The sequence below is a fragment of the Xiphophorus maculatus genome, chromosome 12, assembly GCF_002775205.1.
Source record: "Xiphophorus maculatus strain JP 163 A chromosome 12, X_maculatus-5.0-male, whole genome shotgun sequence".
NCBI classification, from domain to species: Eukaryota; Metazoa; Chordata; class Actinopteri; order Cyprinodontiformes; family Poeciliidae; genus Xiphophorus; species Xiphophorus maculatus.
Window position 1 is genome coordinate 3,425,850 of NC_036454.1, and position 19,109 is coordinate 3,444,958.

General features: G+C 38.8%; 1 protein-coding gene across 1 annotated transcript in view; it reads left to right on the forward strand.

Annotated features, from left to right (window-relative positions):
• dapk1 (death associated protein kinase 1) overlaps positions 1 to 9,636 on the forward strand; it is a 65,816-nt gene extending 56,180 nt beyond the window's left edge. The window contains exons 19-26 of the mRNA XM_023344186.1: positions 919 to 996; positions 2,789 to 3,008; positions 4,083 to 4,268; positions 4,783 to 4,980; positions 6,100 to 6,238; positions 6,612 to 6,732; positions 7,697 to 7,885; positions 8,206 to 9,636. Of these exons, the coding sequence (XP_023199954.1) occupies positions 919 to 996; positions 2,789 to 3,008; positions 4,083 to 4,268; positions 4,783 to 4,980; positions 6,100 to 6,238; positions 6,612 to 6,732; positions 7,697 to 7,885; positions 8,206 to 9,477 (2,403 nt within the window). The 3' untranslated portion in view covers positions 9,478 to 9,636. The remainder of the gene's footprint in view (positions 1 to 918; positions 997 to 2,788; positions 3,009 to 4,082; positions 4,269 to 4,782; positions 4,981 to 6,099; positions 6,239 to 6,611; positions 6,733 to 7,696; positions 7,886 to 8,205) is intronic.
• Positions 9,637 to 19,109: the final 9,473 nt, after the last annotated feature.

Below are 19,109 nucleotides of genomic sequence, written 5' to 3' on the forward strand. Positions count from 1 at the left end.
GGAAATCTCTGACACATTAAAGCGGTCAGTGTTTGGTTTCACTTCGTTTTAACGTACAGCTCAGTAGTGCTGTTCTCCATTTACACAAGAAAAATAAAAGGAATGGGATTCTGATGATGCAGTTCCTCCATTTGGAGCAGCAAACGCAGCCAGACGGTGGCGGATGGCTCGGTCAGAAAACCTGAAGTGAGGTTTAGTTGTAAAATAATGAAAAACATATAAAGGAGAAAGAATAAGAGTTCCCCCATTTAAATACGTGGAAACTGAAAGACAATATTGGGTTTCCGAGAACAAGACGAGATTAGACTGTATTAATATTATTGATTTGTTTTTGTTTTGTTTTCAGAAGTAAATGTCATTCTGATATAATCCTACTGCCAAAATCCATTAAACTTCAGTTGTTTTGGTACCTGTATCAACACTAAGTCTAAATATGCATCTTATAGAAACTCTGAAATGCATAATTTCCTAGTACATTTTCTAGTATTTTAGGTTTTGAATAAGTAATTATCACCAAATGTGGTCCAGATGAGAGATTCAGCCCCAGTAGGGCTGGATCTAGAAAAATAAGGGCCCTGGGCTGCAGTTAGTTCTGGTCTCCCATAGCAAAAAAAAAAAAAGAAAATCATTTACGCCTGCATGTTGAACAACATTAATAGTTAGTTCTGCATATTTGCAGCTATGAATTGATGGCGGATGGCTCCATGTTGCTTAAATTAATAAAAATGCAACAATGTTTTAAATGTCAAGTTAACTTTTCTTTTTATGAATAACATGAAGCCAATAAATCATCTAATCGTCTGGTTTTTGAAGCATAAAACATTATTAGCTACATGCTATTAATGTCTGATTTTGTTCATGCAACACTTGTTGTGTTGAAATAATCTGATTTCTCCACGTCGTCTTTATTCTCTCCAGGATGGAAAAACAGCCGAGGATTTGGCTTCTGCTGATCATCATGAACACATCGTGGATTTATTGGGAAAGCTTAAAAAGGTAAAAAAAAAAACTTCAACACTTTAAAAAAGAGAAACTATTTAAATATTGCTTTAAATGTCTGTAAGTAGTTTCAATATGAGCCTAAATGTAGGATGATGATGCAGAGTCAGGTTTCACAGTCTCAACACTCGACTATTTTGGTGTGAAGGTGTCGAGACGAAGATAGAAACTCGTTAGATGTTAACAGTCTGCCGAAGGAAGGATGGAGGTTTTCACAGAGCTGGAGAAGTCGGGCGTTTGCTTCCTTATGCAGGTTTATGGCTCCTAACGCGCAGAAAGACGGTCAAAACGGTTTGTGTTTATGCACAAATTCACAAACCTCATTAAATGTGTTTCCATCGATGTTTATTTTTATGCCCCTCTTTAAATATCGCTTGAGGTTGTTTTTGACTTTTCCAGAAAAGAGCTAAAGCACAAAAAGGGTAAATAAGCTCAAATAGTAAACGCTGCCATTCATGGCGGGTCTGAGCCTTACCAGAGCCACGAAACTCTGAAAAATAATTTTAAAGAAAAACTCTGACTCCATTTTTCTAAGATGGTGTCCTTGCCAGCTAGCAAACTCGACTTCCTGTTTCTCACAGCCATCCGTGACGTCAACATTTAACAAAATTACACTTTGAGGAGTCTGGTTGATTCAAAACATAAATTCATCTTATAAAATTATATGTTGATGAAAAATACTGATTGTTAAAGCCGTCTCATCATTTATGCAGTGGAGCTCTGTTAAGGAACATCCAAACTACATGAAGTGAAGTGAATCATCGGAGGTGATTTTTATTGACCTTAAACTTTTTAACTTTGTTTAAAAAAAAGTTGTAAAAATCAGGAAGGTTCCTATAAAAGTGCGATTCTGCTGAGAACCTGCTGAGATTCAGAGCAGAGCGTGAAAACATGAAAGCAGCAACTGTGAAAACAGTCATCCTCTGCATATGCTGAGCTAAAATAAGACTCTAACACACGGAAACCAGATTTGATAAAGACTGACTTCTTCTCAAGGATATGAAAATACAAACATGTTGCTTTAACTAAACGGAGCACAGATGCTGCACTCTGTGAACCACCATCAGTGGAGTTAGGATGTCCGTTTAGTGGATGCAGCAGCGTGGCCAGGTGGGAGCGTGGAGTGTTTCACGTCCCACTCACAGTTGGAGGCCATGATGATCCTGACTCATCTGCTGGATGCTTGCAGGACGACCTGACTGCTTCACCAGCGTTTCACTGGCAGCCGTTTGTTTTGGCTTCTGATCCGTCTAAAAACTGATTTCAGGTCGAGTTTTACAGGCACAGCTTGCTGTTCAGTCTTTAAATTCATTAGATTTATTTATCCATTGTTGTTTATCATGACAGTTCTGACTTACAGCTCATACAAATTTCAGCTTTTCTGACAATAAAATATTGCTTCAGGTCAGTTAGAAAATCAAATTTAAATAGGGCTGAAATGATTAATCATGATTAATCAATTACTGAAATAATCACCTGATTTAGTAATCTATTAATCATTAACTGGAGTATATGGACTAAAACCAGGTAAGGATAATTAAGCCAAATCTGTACAAAATATATATTTTATACAGTTATATGATATATGACCAGAATAAAATTGTAATATTATGACTAATAATCTTATTAGTCATAATACAACTTTATTCTCATAATTATATGCTTTTATCCTCATGTCTTTATTCTCATTTTTTAATTAATTTATTTTTTATAATGGCATTAATATCCTCTTATGTTCCATAGATTTTAAGCAGCAGACAAACATTAACTTTTTCCTCCTCGTTACCAGGACAACCACAAGCTGAGCTACATCCAGCAGCTGCGCCCCACCCAGACCATCCAGCCCAGGATCAAACTCAAGCTGTTTGGACACTCCGGGTCCGGGAAGAGCACGCTGCTGGAGTCGCTGAAATGCGGCATCCTGCGCAGCTTCTTCAGGCGGCGCAGGACGACGCGCATGACCAACTCAGCGCGGCACCCCAACTCCCCCGTCAACTCCAAGCCTGCAGGTAGCGAAAAATAAATACTGAAAAACGGAAAAAAATAACATCAGTTATGGATTTTTTTTTTCTACATTTTTGCATATTTTTTCTCATTTTCTCTCTGGAATGAGAGAGACAAGGAAAAAAAGGTCTATACTATTACAAAAATGACAAACACTAATTCAGATGATTAAAAAAAATATTGGCCTTACACAACTGACCAGGATATGAGGGAAATTATTAATTCTGTCTGCAGAGGACAGAGTCGATTTATTATGATGATTATTATAATAAAACATCTAATTTAACTCTGTAGGTAACTTTTATGGTTTGAATAGTTAACTTTAACTTCCGTCCCAACATCTGAGTGTTTAACTTTTAGAAAAATGGATCCAGTTTTAATAAAGTGAGACTGGATGTACGTAAACAGATAGAATAAAAGGTTTTCAACAGGCTCCAGAAAAACGGTGTGTAGGTGTGGCTCTGCAGCATGTGATGGAAATTCAAATGGCAAGTCTGTAAAAAGTGGATTTATTTGCGGTTAAACAGCGCCACCATGTGGTAAAAGTATGACGTTTTAGATAAATACCAAAAGTTTAAAGATCTGCTAAAAAAACAAACAAACAACTACATATCACAACACCTGTTTGTTTTCTTTTGAGAGCTACATCTTGTGGGTTTGTAATATTTACCCTTAAAAAATTTAATCTAATTTTATTTAATCAAGAAGTGGAAAAAAATAAGTAATTATTTAATTTGGTATTTTAAGAATGAAGTCGAGTTAACGAGTTGCTAAATTTTTCACTTAGAAAGTCTAGACAAGAAAGACAGAGTTTAGTTACTGGTTACATTTACATGAGTGACTTTTTTTGAAAAAAAAAATACTTTTAGGAGTATTTTTACTACGCTGTACTTTTTGCTTTTGTAATTTTATTATGACGTAAATCTACTCTCACTTGAATACTTACTTACATTTTTTGGCTATTCTGAAGAAATGCGGTGAAGTACGTAAACGGGAGTCGATGTTTGTGGAACAAACTGCAGAGAAATCCTGGTTGGTAAATATTCTGCAGGTTCAGGTTTGTGTCTCTTCCTCTGCAGTCTCTGTGAGCATCTCCAACCTTTACCCCGGCTGTGAGAACGTGAGCGTTCGCAGTCGCAGCATGATGTTCGAGCCCAGCCTGACCAAAGGCGTGCTGGAGGTTTTCTCCCCTGTCCACAGCGCGCTGTCGGCAGCGGATGAGCAGGCCACCAAGGCCATCGACATCCAGCACGCCAACATCCACGGTGAGAGGCTCGCGAAAAACACCCCGGAAATTTACCTTTACCGTTCAATACAGATATCTGTGTAGTATGGAAGCCCATTTCTGCCATGAAAGTCATAATTATGATATTCAAAGTCATAATTATAGATACTGGAGTAAACCTCCTTATAGAAACAATGTGATCTTATTGCATAATTCTGACTTAAAACTTGAAATTATTATTTTAAAACTCATAATTATGACTTCCAATTGGGCTTTTATTTTTTTCTTTCATGGCATGAATGTACTTCTATAGACAGATGTTCTTTAATGTACAAAAGTTTTTTTTTCTTTTATGGCATGAATGTACTTCTATAGACAGATATTCTTTTACGTCTTAAAGTTTTTTTTTCTTTTATGGCATGAATGTACTTCTATAGACAGATATTCTTTAATGTACAAAAGTTTTTTTTCTTTTATGGCATGAATGTGCTTCCATAGGACAGTTATTCTTTAATGTATTAAGGCGTAACGAAAGCTCCTCCTTTCCTCTGAAGGTGTTGGTGATTTCAGCGTTTGGGAGTTCTCAGGAAACCCCGTCTACCACTGCTCCTACGACTACTTTGCGGCCAACGACGTGACGGCGATCCACCTGGTGCTGTTCAGCCTGGAGGAGCCGTACGAGACGCAGCTGGGCCACATCACCTACTGGCTGAACCTGCTGAAGGCCCTCACCCCGCCGCAGGACAACATCGGTAACGCACGCTGCATTCACTCACGCCGCTCAGAATTATAAAAATATTTTTTTGCACTACCTCCCATTTAAATTCCAAGTTTATGAGATCATAACTTATCATTCGCAAATGTTTTCCATCTTAGATTAAATCTCTGCCCTGGAAAATTAAATTGAAAAAATATAAAACTAATTTTCATAAGTCTTTACCCCGTAGTAGTTATAGTGAATCTGATAAACTCAACATAAACTTTTTCACATTTTCTCATTTGTCTCCTTTAGATTAAGCAAACGCTTCCACAGAGGTTCATAATGTGCAAAGGTATCAGTCAGAAGAAGGGTCGAAATAATTCTACAGCATTAAATATGTAATAGCCGGAAGTTTACATGCACTGCAAAACACAAACTCTTACCAAGTGTTTTTGGTCTAGTTTTTAGTACGGCTGAAATAAGACAAAATGGACTTACAAGTAAGTTTTCAGAAACAAGTAGGAGTTTGTTTTAAGTAAATTATTCCTAAATATTGTTGGTAAAGTACTACTTTTACTGCCAGACTATCTCACTTATAGAAACACGTTCCTCATGTTATATGTGAAATAATCTGCTTTTTCATCAATTTGTCATTCAAATTCTCATTCTAAAAACAATGACAAAATTTCGACGATTCCTGAGCTGCAGTTGGGGGCCACACTGAGTTGTTCCAAGGGCCACGGATGGCTCCCGAACCACACTTTGGGCACCCCTGATGTAGAGTCAGCATGCAGCTCCAGTTATTACATCTAGATAGTAGCGATCAGACCAAGAATCTGGGCTGAGCCTTCAAGGTCACATGAAGATGGTTACAAATTCAGCCTTTCATCGCCTGAAAACAAACTTCCAGAAACTACAAAAGATTTACTTCAAATCAAAGCTACAAACCCACCTGTTTCAAATTTATTAATAATAACGAACATTGATCAACATATTTGATCTGCATTTGCTTATTAAAATGTAACATTTATTGCTTGTTTCATAATTTTGGTGTTTTTATGATGTAAAGCACTTTAACTGGCTTGTTGCTGAAATGTGCTCTACAGGTAAACCCGACGTTTGTCTGTGACGTTACTGATGTTTCTGATGCTTTGATTTTCCGTCTGTCCAGTTTTCGGAGGTCGGATCCAGCAGCCGCTGTCGGTCGTCCTGGTGGCGACGCACGCCGACCTGGCCGACATCGCCAGGGCGTTCTCTGGGGAGTTCAGCTACGACAAAGAGCGAGCGCTGCTCAAGGAAGTCAGGAACAGGTTGGGAATCAAACTACAGCACAAAACAGCAAAGAAAATCACAGTTTCTAAACCTGGTTTCCCCCCGAAAACCTTCAAAACGCTAGAACGGCCAACCATGTTTTAGTGATAAAACTGAAGAAAATCAAATTCAGATTGCTCTGAAATAGTAAACTAAAGTCTTCCATTACTGATTCATAAAAAAAACAAATTAAAATAAATAAACAAAAGACAATCAGCCTGGCGGGGGAGAAGTAAAGCCTGGTGGCCCACCAGACTGATGATTCACTTGGGAAAACCTTGCTTTAACTGCAGACATGGGAAGAAATAGGAGGAACTGAAGAAAATCCCGTTCGGATTGGTCTGAAATGGTAAAAGTTTTTCTGGTTTCCAGGTTTGGGAACGATCTGCAGATCAGCGACAAACTGTTTGTGATGGACGCCGGAGCATCAAACTCCAAAGACCTGAAGCTGCTGAGGAGTCACCTGCAGGAGCTGCGCGCCAGCATCATCTCTGTGAGTCCAAACGTCCTCAAGCTGTCTGCAAACATCAGAGCCTTCAGCATTTGGAGCACAAAGCTGCGGCACGGTTTCATATTTCCAAAAGCAATCTAGAAAATCTGCAGCATTTATGAAACAGCATCATACGTTTTTAGGATACTTTATTATTTTTATTGAACAAAAATGTACAAAACAGGTTTTTCATTAAAGACCAGCATCAAAATCTGTGTAGATAAATTAAGCAAGTACAGATACATATGTTAAGAAAAGGAATTACAATAAATACAAGACAAATATATGAAAAAGATCTAAAAAAAACCCATAAAAGCTAAAATTCAGAGGTTTCTGTAAAAATATTTAGTGTAATAAGAAAGATTATTAATGAATTTGAGGGATTCAGTCAGAGATTTTAGTTCTTACAGGAAATTAGTATTAAGTATCAAGTTTGCAAACTTGTGTATGTAAATAAAAGATTTTGCATAGATAATAAATTAAAGAATACGTTCAAAATTAAAATTTTCAGCATTTCTTTAAAAGCATATAATATCCTTGAGATGTAATGAGCAAACAGAAACAGTGAGATTGAAGGCCACTGCAGTATTTCTGGATGTATCACAACTAAACACATTTAGTTGTTTTTTTTATCTGAAGTTGCAGAGCATCTGTACATCTAGCAGTAATTAAGTTCACACAATATATGTACAATTTTAAAGTGTAGCTTTGTTAGAGTATTAGTGAGGTTAATGCAAGTCCCTTGAATTTCATGAAAGTTGTTTGACACGACAGCTCACCAACGTGGTTAAGAAAGCAAAAGCAGCCTTCAAAATAAAAGCATTCTGTAGTAAACATCGGTGCTACAAACTCATTTCGGGTTAAAGTTTTAAAGTGTATTAGTTTTATAATCAATTGGTTTATTTATGTTGATATCAAGCATGATGAAACAGAAAAGCTCTTACCTTCCTGTTCTCCATCGTTGCAGAGGTGTGGTCCGATGACGCAGCTGTCGGAGCGCCTGCTGGCCGCGCTGCCGTCCTGGAGGAAGCTGAGCGGGCCGAACCAGCTGACGTCATGGCAACAGTTTGTCAGCGACGTCCAGGAGCAGATCAACCCGCTGGTCAGCCAGGACCACCTCCGGACTCTGGCCATGCAGCTGCACAGCATGGGGGAGGTGAGGCGTCGCTCACCAGAACGAACCTCATCAGCGCTTCTGGTTACCAGTTCAGCCAGTACCACCACTGGTCACCAAGGTGCACTGCTGAGTCAGGAATGTTTAGTCAGCCTGTTTACCAGAACAACTCAAAACATGACGGGTTCATCAGGCCTCTGCTACGGAAGAGGATCAGGAGAAAAGATTTCTGACTGTCAGAATTTTGACTTTTTTCTTAGAAATTTAGCTTTTTTTTCAGATTTCTCTTTTTTTCTCCAGATGAAGTTAAAAATTTCTAAAACGGTGAGTGAAGTTCCTCTGTTTGTGTGTTTTTCCTGCAGATCAACATCATGCAGAGCGAGACGGTGCAGGACGTCGTCGTGCTCGAGCCTCGCTGGCTCTGCACCAGCGTCCTCGGTAAGCTGCTGTCCGTGGAAACGCCCAAGGCCATCCACCACTACAGGGGGCGCTACAGGCTGGAGGAGGTGCAGGCGCTGGCGCCGGAGAGCGACGTGGAGGAGTTGCTGCAGATCCTGGACGCCATGGACGTCTGCGCCCGCGACATCACCAACCCATCCATGGTGGACGTCCCGGCGCTCATCAAGACCAACGGCCTGCACCGCTCCTGGACGGAGGATGAGGACGAGGACGCGCTGATCTACGGCGGCGTGCGGCTCGTCCCCGCCGAGCACCTCACGCCGTTCCCCTGCGGCTTGTTCCACAAGCTGCAGGTCAACCTGTGCCGCTGGAGCCACCAGCAGAAACCCGAGGAGGACGGCGCCGACGACTCGGACGGAGACATTCACCTGTGGACCAACGGCGCCAAGGTGAGCCAGGCGGGGGTGGAGGCCATGATCCTGCTGGTGAACCACGGCCAGGGCGTGGAGATCCAGGTGCGCGGCCACGAGTCTCAGCGGGCCAAGTGCTACGCCCTGCTGGACACGGTGTGCAGCATCACGGAGAACCTGCTGGCCTCCACGCTGCCGGGCCTGCTCACCGCCCGGTACTACCTGAGCCCACAGCAGCTGCGGGAGCACCACGCCCCCATCATGGTGTACCAGCCCAAAGACTTCTGCCGCGCCCAGATCCAGCGCGAAACCTCGCTCACCAACACCATGGGCGGCTACCGCGAGAGCTTCAGCAGCATCCTGGCGTTCGGCTGCGCCGAGGTCTACCAGCATGGCGTCCTGGGGACCGACATCCACATCGCCGACGTGCCGCTGCTGGCCCGCAGGAAGCTGTGCCGCATGCTGGACCCGCCCGACGCGCTGGGCAAGGACTGGTGCCTGCTGGCCATGAACCTCGGCCTCACCGACCTAGTGGCCAAGCACAGCGGCGGCGGCGCCACACCGGACGCCGACGCGCAGCCGCCGCCGCCCAGCCCCACGGCGGCGCTGCTGCGGGAGTGGAGCGGCAGAGCCGGCAGCAAGGTCGGCGTCCTGATGATCAAACTGCGGGAGCTGGGGCGCCGGGACGCGGCCGACTTCCTGCTCAAGGCGTCGCCGGTGTTCAGGGTCAACATGGAGGCGCTGAGCGGCGCGCCCAACGGATACCCGCCCACCTGCAACGGCGGCACGTCTTACAACTCAATCAGCTCCGTCATATCGCGCTGACGAGCCGCGCAGCTTCAGCAACGATGTGCAATCATGAAGAGCTGCTCGCCGTTTCCCAACATCCTGTACAGCCAGCCCCTCCCCTCCTCTACACTGCAAAAACACAAAACCTGAAGAAACACAAAATCTGACCAAATATTTCTAATTTCTACTGCAAATATCTTTGTAAACTAAAAGTAAGACAAAACTAAGTTAACAGAAACTTTTCATCAAGATATTGCAGCTCGTTTCACTAAATAATTCTTTAATATTGACGAAATTGTTCCAGTTCCACTTGCAGATTATGTCACATATAACAACACATTTCCCCAATTTTTTTTTTTTGTTTGTTTTTTGGTTGAAAACAGAGAAAATAGAGTTTTATGTCAACAATGCATTAAATCAGTGTCTGTTAAATTGTATGATTTTGTAACTCAAACTGTAAATCCATAAAATCAGCAGCATGATTCATTTTCACTGCAAAAACACAAAATCTTACCAAGTTTGTTTTATTTATTTTTAAATATTATTAAAAATCACACTAGATCTACTGGCAAATTACTTCAGTTATTACATGGGGAAATGATCTTGTTATAAGTAAATTTATCTGCCAGTGAAACTAGAACGTTTTCATCAATATTGAGGAATTATTGACTTAAAATAAGCTCTTATTTATTTGAAAAGTTACTTTGAAGTTAGTTTTTTTTTCTTAGAAAACATTTTTCTCACGTAAGTTAAAATATCTTGTTAACAACTAAGATGTAAGAGCTTGTTTTAAGTCAACAAATCTTTAATGTTAAGTTTAAAAGTTCTAGTTCTACTAGCAAACTATTTCACTTTTAACGAGATGCTTTAAGTGAAATAATCACCAGTGGAACTAGACATTTTATTCTGATATAAGTTAAAATATCTTATTATTCTGGCAGATTATTTAACTTGTAGGCATCACTTTTCTATCAGTATGAAGTGATTATTGACCTAAAACACACTTCTTGCTCACACTTCTTGCTGAAAAGCAACTTGTTAGTTTTGTCTTTTTTCAAATCTGCTAAGATATTTACACCAGAAACTAGACCAAAAATACTTGGTGAGATTTTGGTTTTTTGCAGTGTATGAATGTCGTTGAAGCTCCAAAGAGGAATCCTGTGGTTTTAATCTCATTGTGCTGCTTAATAATAATAATAATAATAATAATATTAACAATAATAATAATCCTCCTGCTCTGCTGCAAGTTGAAATAGGAAAAGCAAACCCGTCTCCAGGTGAAGAACTCGTCTGTTTTTCAGCTCCCGCCCGAGAACTCTGCGTTTATGTAGGAGGCCGCCATCTCTTTTGCATTTAATATTATCTCAGTCGTTCTTTTTTTTCCTTTTGTTAATCTTTGTGTATAATTAATAAATTAAGAGTGTTTCTCAGAGTGCCTTCGGGGCCTTCTACCTCCCTAAAAGCACAAACCGTCTTGTTGTTGCGACAGCTGTTCTTTCCAAACAACTGAAGAATCGTGCCTTGTTGACACTAAAACAGCGAAATCAAAAGTTTAAACCTCACCTGTTTAGATTTAAGGCAGAAAACCCAAATTATGAAGAATCTTATTTGGAAAAAAAATCAAACAAAAACCTGTTTTTAAGTCAGATTTAGAATAGTTTTAGCAGGGATGTCCCGGTCCAGGTTTTGGCTCCAATCCTGATAAGATTCCATAAATAAACCCTGATTTCCAGTCGGATGCTTCATGGAAATCAATATCATGCACATTCAGTAAAATCAGACATTTTGCATCAGTATTTCATGGTGGCTGAGAGATGCAAACACACGAATGATGAAACTCCGAGAAACAGACAAATAAACAAAAAAAGCAACAGAAAAATGCTGCAATCACAGAAAAAGGAAACAAATACAATATAAATAAATATAATATAAATACAAATATAAATAAAAAGATGGGAACAACTGCAAGCAGGAAACACTGTAAACTCAAAGTCTGAAGGACTTTGAGTTTACAGTGTCGACTAAAATCCTATGGCACCAGGTAAAGATGGGATGTTGATATTTATGGGGTTTTTCACAAGGAAGAAGGAAGAAAAGGTGTGTTAGACTTTTAGATGTTTTTTTACAATATTACTGAGCACAATTGGGTGTTTATGTAGGTAATACTACCTACTCCAGACTCCCCCTACTGGTCTGGAGGACTTCTGTTTTGTGGAGAAACTTTGCTGTGTTTCATATTTGCAGTTTTTGCTACTTACAACAGTTTTTGTTTGCAGCGGTTCTTCTGTTGCGTTTGTGTTTTGGAGTTCGCATCATTCGTGTTTTTGCTGCATGTTTGCACCTGCTGGCCATCGTAATGTTTCTTTTTCTTAGTATTAAATTACCTAACCACCTCCAGAGCTTTGAAAGGAGTTTCTGTAAAGACAGATGCTAACAGAAATGCGCAGCTTTAACTTGTTTATTTCTGCTGCTGAAAATGGCTCAGTTAGCAAAAGCGCTAAGCTAAAGGCTAAAATATTGACTTTCTGCTGTGATTCTGCTGTGACTCATTAATTTTTACCCAGTTTATCTGAGTTCTGGTTGAACGTCATAAAATGTAATGACGACTGTTTCAGCTGCTTTCTGCTCTCTGGTTGCACCAGCCACTACTGTCTCTCTCTTCATCTATAAATTTTATTCTAAATGCAAACTGTGATGCGGTTTTCAAGCAAGGTACATTAAATTAGGTCGCACATCAGTTAACCAACGAAAAGTTTCGTCTCTGATCGGGACATCCCATATTTTTAATAATTTTGGGTGATTCTGTTTTACAGGTCCCATAATTTCCGTCTTTTGGGTTTGATTAAACTTTCCCCTGAACAAAATGTTTTTTCATTTTGGTTGTGTTAACCTGAGCCACCATCAATGTTACAGTTCAGATAATGGTCTAATCGCTCTACGTTATGTTTTTTTGCACGGTTTCTAATCATTTTCCGCAATTATGTTGAAAAATGTATTTTTCTTAATGTTGTGCTTCGGAGACGTTCTCTTCTGTTACTGTTTGATCGGATTGTTTTGAAGCTGCTTTAATGCTAAATATTTGGTCGTTCTGTTACAGTCTGGCTGTGTTTTTATTCAGCTTTTCATTGTTACCCGTTTGGATTCAGTACAGTAATCAGAGGTTTGCTCTCTTCTGTGAGGAAAAAGATTTTGTAAAAAAATATATAATTATCTTCTGTTGTAGACATTTTAAATCTGAACCAACAGCAGATTATTTTCCTGATTTCTTCACTAAATCATCCCCAGAAAGAAGAAACCAAAGATCCTGGTGTTTTTTCCATGTTTTTGCTGTTATTTTAGTTTCGGTTGCAGCTTCGACTTCAGCCTCTAGATGGCGGTAGAATCCACACATCGGACCTTTAATGTTTACAGCAGGAACAGAGAGCAGATTGGGGCTACAATTGTTAATCATAAAGACAGTTTGTAAGGAAATTCTGGGACCTGTTAAATGTTTTTCCATTTCAGCAGAAGGAATTTTAGCCATTTTTACCAATAAAATGACAAATTTTTGAGTTTCTAAAGATTAAAAATCATCATGGCTGAGATTCACAATCGACATCCTACTGACTTTAAATAGATAGTGCCACAAAATAAAGAGAAAATAGCCTAATAAGGTGGATTTTTGTTATGTTTTTGCTGTAAAATAACTGTTGACCGTCCTGACGCTGCAGCTTGCCGTCCACGGTGTCGGCTGTTTTCCCTTTTGCACCGTGGCGTCGACGCCGCCTTCTACCAAGCTAAATTTGAGCTTCTGTCGGTTTCACTGCGGGTTGTTGGCCGGCCACGCGTCGCCTCACATCTTCTTTCACTTTGTCTTTTTACAGCACGAAGCTGCACTGCAAAAACACAAAATGTTACCAAGTTTTTCTGGCTAGTTTCTAGTACCAGTATCTTTGTACACTTGAAATAAGACAAAAATAAAACATTTCAGTGAAATATAGGAGCTTGTTTAGAGTTAATAATGTATTAATTTTGATTATTAAAGAAGTACTAGGCCCACCGGCAAATTATTTCACTAATATCTAAGACATTTTCTCATGTTATAAGTTAAAATCTCTTTTTCCTCTGGTGGATTATTTTACTTTATAACAGGGAAACATGTCTTGTTAGAAGTGAAATTATCTGACAGAGGATCTAATACTTTTTCATCAAAATTAAGAAATTATTTACTGTAAACGAGCACTGAAAAGTTAAATAATTGATGCAAATAAATGATTACATTTGTATTTAATTATTAGTTCTTGTTCTTGCAGCTTCTCTGTGAAATGTATGAATTTGAAAAGTCAAAACTGAGAAATCTTGTAGAAAAACCATGAAGTTTCTGGGACTTTCCAAGTTTTTCTTTTTTTTCTTAATAATTCTGAGATTAAAAATTTCTGAGTTTTTTCTAGCAATTTTTTTTTAACTTTTGAAGCCCAGAAATGTCTGGAGAATTTCTCACATAAATCTGTGGAATTACTTGCTTAAAACAAGCTGAGAAAAGTTACTTTTAAGTTAGTTTCGCCACATTTCAAGTCTGCTGAGGAGTTTGCAGTAGAAACTAGACCAGAAACACTTTGAATTGTTTAGATTTTGCAGTGTGGAGAGGCTGGAGAAATGGGGTAAAGTTGGTGAAATGTTTTGTGTTTTTTTGTGCGTAGGTGTTTGTAAAGTTTTTACAGAAGAAAACAGGAATTATGACATTTTTCAGGTTGAGTATTTTATTCCCAAGAGGTTTTTGTGTCTGGAAACATTCTGATAAGAAGAGCTGCAGTGTTTCCTGTGTTTCACTTCCTCCAGTGTTCAGAGTTAAAATAAGCCTCTTAAAGCCTCTTTTCTCTCAGCTCCAACTTGCCAATCGACTCAGCAAACCGCTCTGATTTCTCCCCCAGACGCAGAGAGGCAACATGAATGTAGAGAAAGGATTCACTTAAATAAAAGAAAGACTTCAGCGCTTGCAGAAAGCTCGGCTCGGCGAAGCGTCCCAGACCGGTTCTGTGTTGTTGCCAATGCTGTGTGCCTGAAACGCAGTGCTGTGTCGTCGTGTCGTTGCCTTGAGCAGATCGCAGGTGGGGAGGTGAAGCTTTGGGGGAAGGAAAGAGGAAAATGTTTGTTTCTGTTGTGAGAACTGAGACTCGACTGGAACGATTGACGGATTCTGTTTGACGGGGAGATTTAGGTCTAATCGCTACGTTGCACAAGTCTTTTTGTTGCTATTTATGTTTTGTTCTTTTAGCATGTCTGAGAATGCCATGTTCTTATTACTTCTGAAACTTTACAGTGTAATACATTTTATAATAAATTCTTTATTACCTTTTGGGTCGTTTCGAATTATTCTTATTGTCCTAGCGACGGCCTTCAAACAGGCCCACAGCATCACAGATCACCACTGTGCAATTAGGATAATGATGCTTTTCCAACTTTTCTGTCTTTTTTTTTCTAGCCAAACTCACCTCATTGGTTGCTATGGAGACTCGGTCAAACCCAAGATGGCCTCCCTTACCTGGATGATCACATCCAACTCTGTTTTTCACACTTTTAGATAAATCTCCACTTCCAAAACACAAAATGTTACCAAGTAGTTTCGGTCTAATTTCTAGTGCAAATATCTTAGAACACTTGAAATACGACAAAACTAACGTACAATTAACTTTTCAGCAAAATATAGGCTCTTGCTTTGATGAAATAGTTTATTAATATTGATGAAAAGGTTCTAGTTCCACTGATTATTTCACTTATAACAGGACATTTCCCATGTTGTAGCTGAAATAATCTGCCACTGGAACTAGAACGTTTATCAATGTTTAATAAAATGTTTAAATAGTTTAGGACAATTTATTAAATATGTCCTTAAATCATTAAAATGCAAACTTTATTGTAAGAAGTGTTTAATTAATTAATGGTTCCTGCTGCATCACTGTAAATGTAAAATTTTAGTATAAAAAGAAAAAATCAGAAATTGAGATTAAACTAAGAAAATAAAAAAAATAAAAAACTTTTTGGCTTTTGAAACTTTCCAAGTTTTTTCTCAAATATTTCTTAGACTAATCTAAAAGAAAAATGAGGGGTTTTCTGCAGGTTTTTTACTTTTGAAAGCCATAAATGTCCATGTTTTTTTTCTGAAAAATGTCTTAAATTAAAGTAATTTGAGTTTTTCCAAGCTAATTTTCAAGTTTTGAAACTCAGAAATTTCACAGTGATGCTGCAGGAACAAGAATCATTAACAAGTTAAAAGAAAAAGTCCAGTTTTTTAGTTTTGAAAGCGAAACTCCCAGCAGCAGGTTGTTGGTCCAGTGAAATATTCACTCCGGGTTTTGGTGACTCTGAATCTCCACAGCAGCCGCTCCTCCCCAGGTTATTATTATTATCATTATTTCCACTCCTCTGGGCTCTTTGTGCAGCTTCATCTGCAGACGACCCAACCCACGCAGTCACATGAGAGCCACCGGCCCGGTTCTGTCTGGACTCGCCCCACGCTGCTTTCAGATCAGCAACGCTCTGCAGCTGTTTGTGGCAGAGCATCAGCAGGATTTATCTGATCTGAAAAGGTTTCTGCTGTTCTTTAGACTTGGTTCCGTATGGCAGCGTATTCTGACCGCTGTATGGAAAGGGAGAAAAATAAGTGCATTTTTGACAAAACAAAATAAAATTTCCAGGCTCCAAAAGTTGAAATTTTGCTAGAAAAATTTGAGAAGATGAAGGGATTAATCTCACATTTGTTTCTAGAAAAAGCAAGGAAATTTCTGGGTTTGCAAAGTTGAAAATTTGTTAGAAAAAATCAGGAATTTTTTAATTAATTGCAGCAATTTCTGAAAAAAAGAGGCACATTTCTGAGTTTGAAAAGTTTAAAACTTTCGACTTATGAAACTCAGACAATTTCCAAAAGTCAAACATTTTTAACTTTTCAAACTCAGAAATTTTCAGTTTTTTCTCAAATATTTGTTTTAGCTTTAAAAAAATAAAAATCTAGTAAAGTTTCAACTTTTCCAGCAAAGAAATTTCTTATTTTTTCTTGAATATTTCTTAGAATAATCTAAAAATTGCTGATTTTTAGAAGCTTTGACTCTTGAAACCCAGAAATTTCCACATTTTTTATCTCAATATTTGAGGAGTAGTGAGAAGTTAATGCTTTTGTTTTTTAGGTTCCCATGAAATCATGTGACTGTTTGCTCCAAAGCTGAATCACGAGCCGACAGGGAACGATCTTATTGTATAGACAAACGGGCCGGGTCTCATTCTCAGCCTGAAGGGAAGTTTATTGTGAGTAAAAACACCTTTAGAGGAACAACAAACACACAGCTTTCTCTTCCTGGTTCCCTGCTAAACCATCCATCCCGTGAGGAAACATTTCTGTCGCAGCTGATTTTCTTTCTCTTCCTAAGAAACGTCAGCAAAACGTCTGCAGGGAGGAATCAACCTGGGTTGCATTTCAGCATCCAGATCCTAAAGTGTTTTGTTTCCTCAAAGCTGCAGTATGTAACTTCTATAAAAATATACTTTTGTTTGCATATCTGTTGCTAAATATGAAATCTTAAGCAATTCTGGTTTTAAGAAAACATTTACAGTAATGAATTATTAAACTAAACGTTTAGTTTGATGAGCTGTTCACAGCTTTCAGGTGAAATCGGCTGTAAATGTGCAGACAGGACGGAAACACGGCACAATAATCATCATTATGTCATTTCCTGCCTGATTCTGGTAGAAATAAACGTCTGACTCACATAAAGTCACGTTTTCCAGTCTTTTATGACTTAATCTGAATGTTTTTATCTTTAATCTGAGTGTCCCAGGTTAGAGTTAAATATATATTTATTGTCTTTTCTTCAAACATTCAACTTAAAACTGATTTTTATTTAGCTTTTGCTATAATAGGTTAGAATAGAAAAATTCTTTATTGTCCCAAAATGGGGAAATTCTGGTGCAAAGTGACAAATTATCAAAGCAAGCAGATTTACACAGAAATAAAATTTTAAAATAGATATGAAGAACAGCATTAAGAAACATAAAATACTGTGCAGTTATTAAAAATAGCAAACTAAACCAAACGAATGTAGGAAAATTTAAAAAAATATGTTTCTGTATTAAACCAGACGGTTTAAGTAACAATAAAACTGTGCAAATAACAGAAATGTACAAATATGATCAGGGATATCAACACTTTTTAAAACCTTTGGAAGGAAGGATCTGTGATAACGTTCCTTTGTGCACCCAGGATGCAAAATTCATGTATTTTCCAACCACATAGAGACATTTTATAGAACAATCAAGCAACTATGTGGCCTTCAGTTTTTATAACAACGATATATATATAAAATATGGCCAAAAAGAAATTTGACTTGGTAATTAGCACCTTGAAATTGGGTCTTTGTCTCTTTAAGAAGCTCCTGCTCTTTCTGAATCTCAGGTAGTCATCGCAACACCAGCAGTTCCACCAGGTGTTTGCTAATTTCTGCTGGCTAGTCTGGAGGAGCTGAGGAGGAGCTGCAGCCTCGAAGGCGGGGCTAGGTCCAGCTGGGTGCTTTGCACAGCTGAATGGTTGCCATGGAGATTAAAGGATTTCTCAAACATGCATGAAAGAATCAAAGCGACACTGTTTTTGATGAGGAAATGACATCATAACATGATGCAAAGGTCAAAGGAAAGCAGATTTTCTATAACACTGTCCCTTTACAGCTGGAAAAAGAATATAATGAAGATTTAAACTTTCAAACTGAGCTGTAAATGTGAAAATAAAGTTCTCTGGTTTCCAGACTCGGGTGAAGATGCGGCTGGTAAGCTGAGAAAATGCTGAGTCATCAGTTCTTGAGGAACGCCGTCCAGTCATCTGCTGCAGTCAGCAGAGAAATGCCAGGAAAAGCGAATATTTCAGCAGCGCATCCTGTCACAGGAGGTTCGATCACACATCCTGCACGCGTGTGACAAAACTAACACGTCCCCAATAAATCCTCAAGCCTTAATCCGTTTCTGTGTCGTTGGTGATTAAATTATTGTTTGTGTTTTTATAGAAATAAGAAGGTCAGTGGTTTCAGATCTGTGCTGGGACACGAAACCTCAGCAGGCTGAAAGAGGAAATCTGCACAACTCACCCAGACACCTGCTGATTATTTCATTACACACGTTTCTTACTGTTCTTAATGAACCTTTTTACAGTTTCTACCTCATTCTTGCTTCAGATCAGCTGCATTCCACAAAATATTAAATGTTCAGTGTGTTGGTGTTAAACGGTCGGTCCAATGTGCCTGTTCTTCAGTACCGACTTCTTTTGGAGTTCCTCAGGGTTCTATTCTAAGACCAACAATGTTCCCTATTTATGTTCTCCTACATACTTTCTGTTAAACATCCTGAAGCACAAATTTTCACTGTTTGGTTGAAAGTCTATAGCTTTAGAAATGTATCTTTTTTTTTAGAACATGTCTGAGTTTGAAACGTGAAAAATTCGCTAAAAAAAACTCAGAAATTTTGAGATTAATTTCAAAATTTTCTAGAAAAAACCTGGAGATTTCTGAGCTTTAAAAGGCAAGTTTCTCAGTCAAAGGTTTTCAGAAACGTTCATGTTTTTCTAGAAGTTTCTGAGATTAATCTCAAAATTTCTGAGTTTTTTAAAATAATCTCTTCACATTTCAAGCTGAGAAATTTTCCAATTTTTTGCT